The sequence below is a fragment of the Balaenoptera musculus genome, unplaced genomic scaffold (assembly GCF_009873245.2).
Source record: "Balaenoptera musculus isolate JJ_BM4_2016_0621 unplaced genomic scaffold, mBalMus1.pri.v3 scaffold_89_arrow_ctg1, whole genome shotgun sequence".
Classification (NCBI taxonomy): domain Eukaryota; kingdom Metazoa; phylum Chordata; class Mammalia; order Artiodactyla; family Balaenopteridae; genus Balaenoptera; species Balaenoptera musculus.
In genome coordinates this window covers 42,241-45,208 of record NW_023503267.1, presented here as the reverse complement: position 1 = coordinate 45,208, position 2,968 = coordinate 42,241, and the positions used below count along the sequence as shown (strand labels likewise).

Here is a 2,968-nt window from a genome sequence, read left to right as displayed (position 1 = left end):
TGGTACAATCAGGTATCCAATGTGAATAAAATATATAGTTGGACATCTATCTTATACCATATGGAGAGGGAGGCATGGGGGAGAGAGAGAGATATCTGTAGCTACTGATCAGAAGGATATGTCAAGGGAGAAAAGCAATTACAGAGAAATAATGGGGCTTGCTGTTTCTGTAGAAAGGACTACAACACACTTTCTTTAAGAGGATGGGGAAAACATGGAAGGATATACATTATGTTCTTAACACTTGTTACCTGGGGAGAAAAAAATTGGTAAGGCAAAGAAAGAAATGGGGGGGTGGTGGAGGATATAGTGTGTGTACACCATTTATTTTTCTTTATCTAGTTTTCCATTGTTCCAAATTTTACAAACACTTTTCAATTTTCTATTAGCACCCGATTTAAAATTTTGATTACAGAACAAGGCAATATCAAAAGTACCAAAGTATACTTCGGGCAAAACAGTGGAACTAGTCAATGTAAGATTTGGAGGCACCGTAAGTAATAATAAATTCTTTAATCTCTGACTTCAAAACTGTTCTCAAAAGTTCACACGACATATTTTACATTTAATAGTTCCACAACTTTTGCAATAGCACAATGAATTTAGGGGGTTTTCACCAAACCATAGACATAAATGTGAATATCATCATCAAACTTAATGAAGTAGACAGATGGCTTGGCCACCACTTGATGGATGAAAATGCCGGTTCTCTTGGACCCATCATCTTTGGCGTGCTCCACCTGCTTGCCCACAAGGCTGTCGACAACTTCTCCAGGCTCCCGTTCTGCTGTAGGGAAATAGTAGTTGGAATCTGGAATGATGCGCAGGTCACCATCTTTGTAGTCATCCAGCAGCGTGTACATATAAAGGACTGGATCTTTCTCGTAGGTGATGTAAAACCAAGTGTCCATCACGGGGGCTCGCGCCAGGACCATACCCTTCCATTCATCTTTCGTACCGTGCTCACCCTCAAACACATGACCCACTGCCTTGCCAATCAGGGAATCTGCCAGGCGCGAATCAATGCGAGGAGTTGGCACTCTCTCAGGAAGGATCTCTAGCGCTAAAACTCTCTTATCTCGGTGCAGTTCTAGTCCATACACACTATCTTTGCCATCATATTTGATGATATAGAGAGTGGGCTTCACGGAAACCTGCTCAAGCACGGTGCCCTTCCACTGCTCCACGGGCTCGTTGCCTTCCTTCCAGCCGTGTTGAATGCGGCAGCCCACAATGTTCCTACGGGTGAGGAAAGTGGGCTTGCGCCGCTGTTTCCTGTGGGTGTGCCTTTTCTTCATCAGGTATGCGGACACACCATCTACGCCCATCGGAGGCACTGTTGGGGGCGACATGGCTCGGGGTTTAAGGAGGCTCAGCAACGCTACCACTTACTAGATTAAGCTGACAAAAAGTCAGCACTATCCAGTATGAGATCTTTTTTTTGTGATCTCCGAAAACAGAGAGATCCTGTCCTGCACGTTCTCCTTCTCCCTTCCCCAAAGGCAAGGCTCTCACCAAGGCTCGGCAGAAACGCTCTTAACTCTGACCGTGGACACTAGGACAGCGGGGGCCTCTTGACAGTATTCTTCTCTCCCGCCCGGCAGAGGTATCTGCAGCAGTGGCAGTTGCCGCAGGAGATGGCGGGCTTGCGTGTGCTGCCTGCGCCTTGCGCCCGCCCCGACTCCCAACCCTAAGTCTCCCGAATTGACCACTTAGCTGTTATCGATGGTGCTGCGGCTGCGGAACGGCGACGGAGAAGGAGAGGACGGGAAAGGGATAAGAGCGATGGTTGCAGCGCCAAAGTCGCGGGCGGCGGCGGGTCTCTGAGAAGTCCGCGCGGCCTCGGCTTAGCAATGTTGCTCTGCTCGGCCTAGCTCTGGCGCCAGGGTTTTTGCCGCTTCGGGAACCCGACCCCTCAGAGCCCGCCTGAGCCTCGGCCCCGCCCCCACCATTCCGCCTTCCGCTCAGCCAGCAGCGGCTGGGCGGGTTACTGCGCACACTGCGTTCTGTCCACACAGTCACAGGCGCTCACTCCTTCATTTCCTCACGCGCCCCCCGACCGCTTCTCTCAAACCCAAGCCAGACTGGCCGGCTCCCTTACTCCTCTCTGGCCGTCTGTCGCCCGCCAGCCTCCTCAGCAGCTTCTCCATCTGCTTTCTATCTTCCAGGAATTCCTCACAAAGCCTTTTTTTTTTTTTTAATATTCAACACATACATACACAGAGTTTGTACATACAAAAAAAATTTTTTTTCAGTTTAAGGATTACGAGACCGGATAAGTAAATGCCGTGTACAGTCCACCATCCTGATCCAAACTTTCCTTTTTATTTTCTATCTGGTCACTCACAGTAATGCTTTTTTAATACGTATATTTTTCTGAATGTAAAGTAAATGTACTGACACTGTGGAGATTTTCTGAAATTCAGTGAAATAAAAACCGAAACTAACCTTAATCTTAACACCTAGATATACAGCAAAATGTTAACAGTTCTGATATCTCAATAAATCTATGCTTGTATTTTACAAAATTGGTAGCGTTTCACATCTTTATAACTTCTTTTTAAATTCATATCATTAGTATCTTCCAAAGTTATTAAATACTCTGAAAACATGGTTTTTAATGGTTCCATAATGTTCCTTTGTATAGATCTTCCGTTATTTATCCTAAAAGGTCTATGACGATAAATAAAATTAGTTTACTCTCATATATGGATTTATTGAGCTAGTATAAACCATTTTTTCAAAGAATATTTAATGACATGGAGAGCTACATATGAGATAAGAACAATGTGTGAGAAAGCAGGATACTGGAACAAAATTGTGGCTCCAATTTTGTAGACAGAAAAAATTAAAAGGTTTTTGTGGTATATATTTGCAGTCTTTCTGATTATAAAAGTACTGCATGCTCATGTGGAAAATATGAAAGATAGAAAAGAAAGTATCCATAATTTCACCTACTTCAAGTCAC

General features: G+C 44.7%; 1 protein-coding gene across 1 annotated transcript; it reads right to left on the bottom strand.

Annotated features, from left to right (window-relative positions):
* Positions 1 to 475: 475 nt before the first annotated feature.
* On the bottom strand, positions 476 to 1,352 carry SPIN4 (spindlin family member 4). The gene has a single exon (XM_036841263.1). It carries the CDS (start codon positions 1,350 to 1,352, stop codon positions 603 to 605), a length of 750 nt encoding a protein of 249 aa, XP_036697158.1. The 3' UTR covers positions 476 to 602.
* Between the last annotated feature and the right edge of the window lie 1,616 nt (positions 1,353 to 2,968).

Bases quoted from the DNA above. Each gene is read 5' to 3' on its own strand.
- SPIN4 (XM_036841263.1), bottom strand. From the start codon at position 1,352: ATGTCGCCCCCAACAGTGCCTCCGATGGGCGTAGATGGTGTGTCCGCA.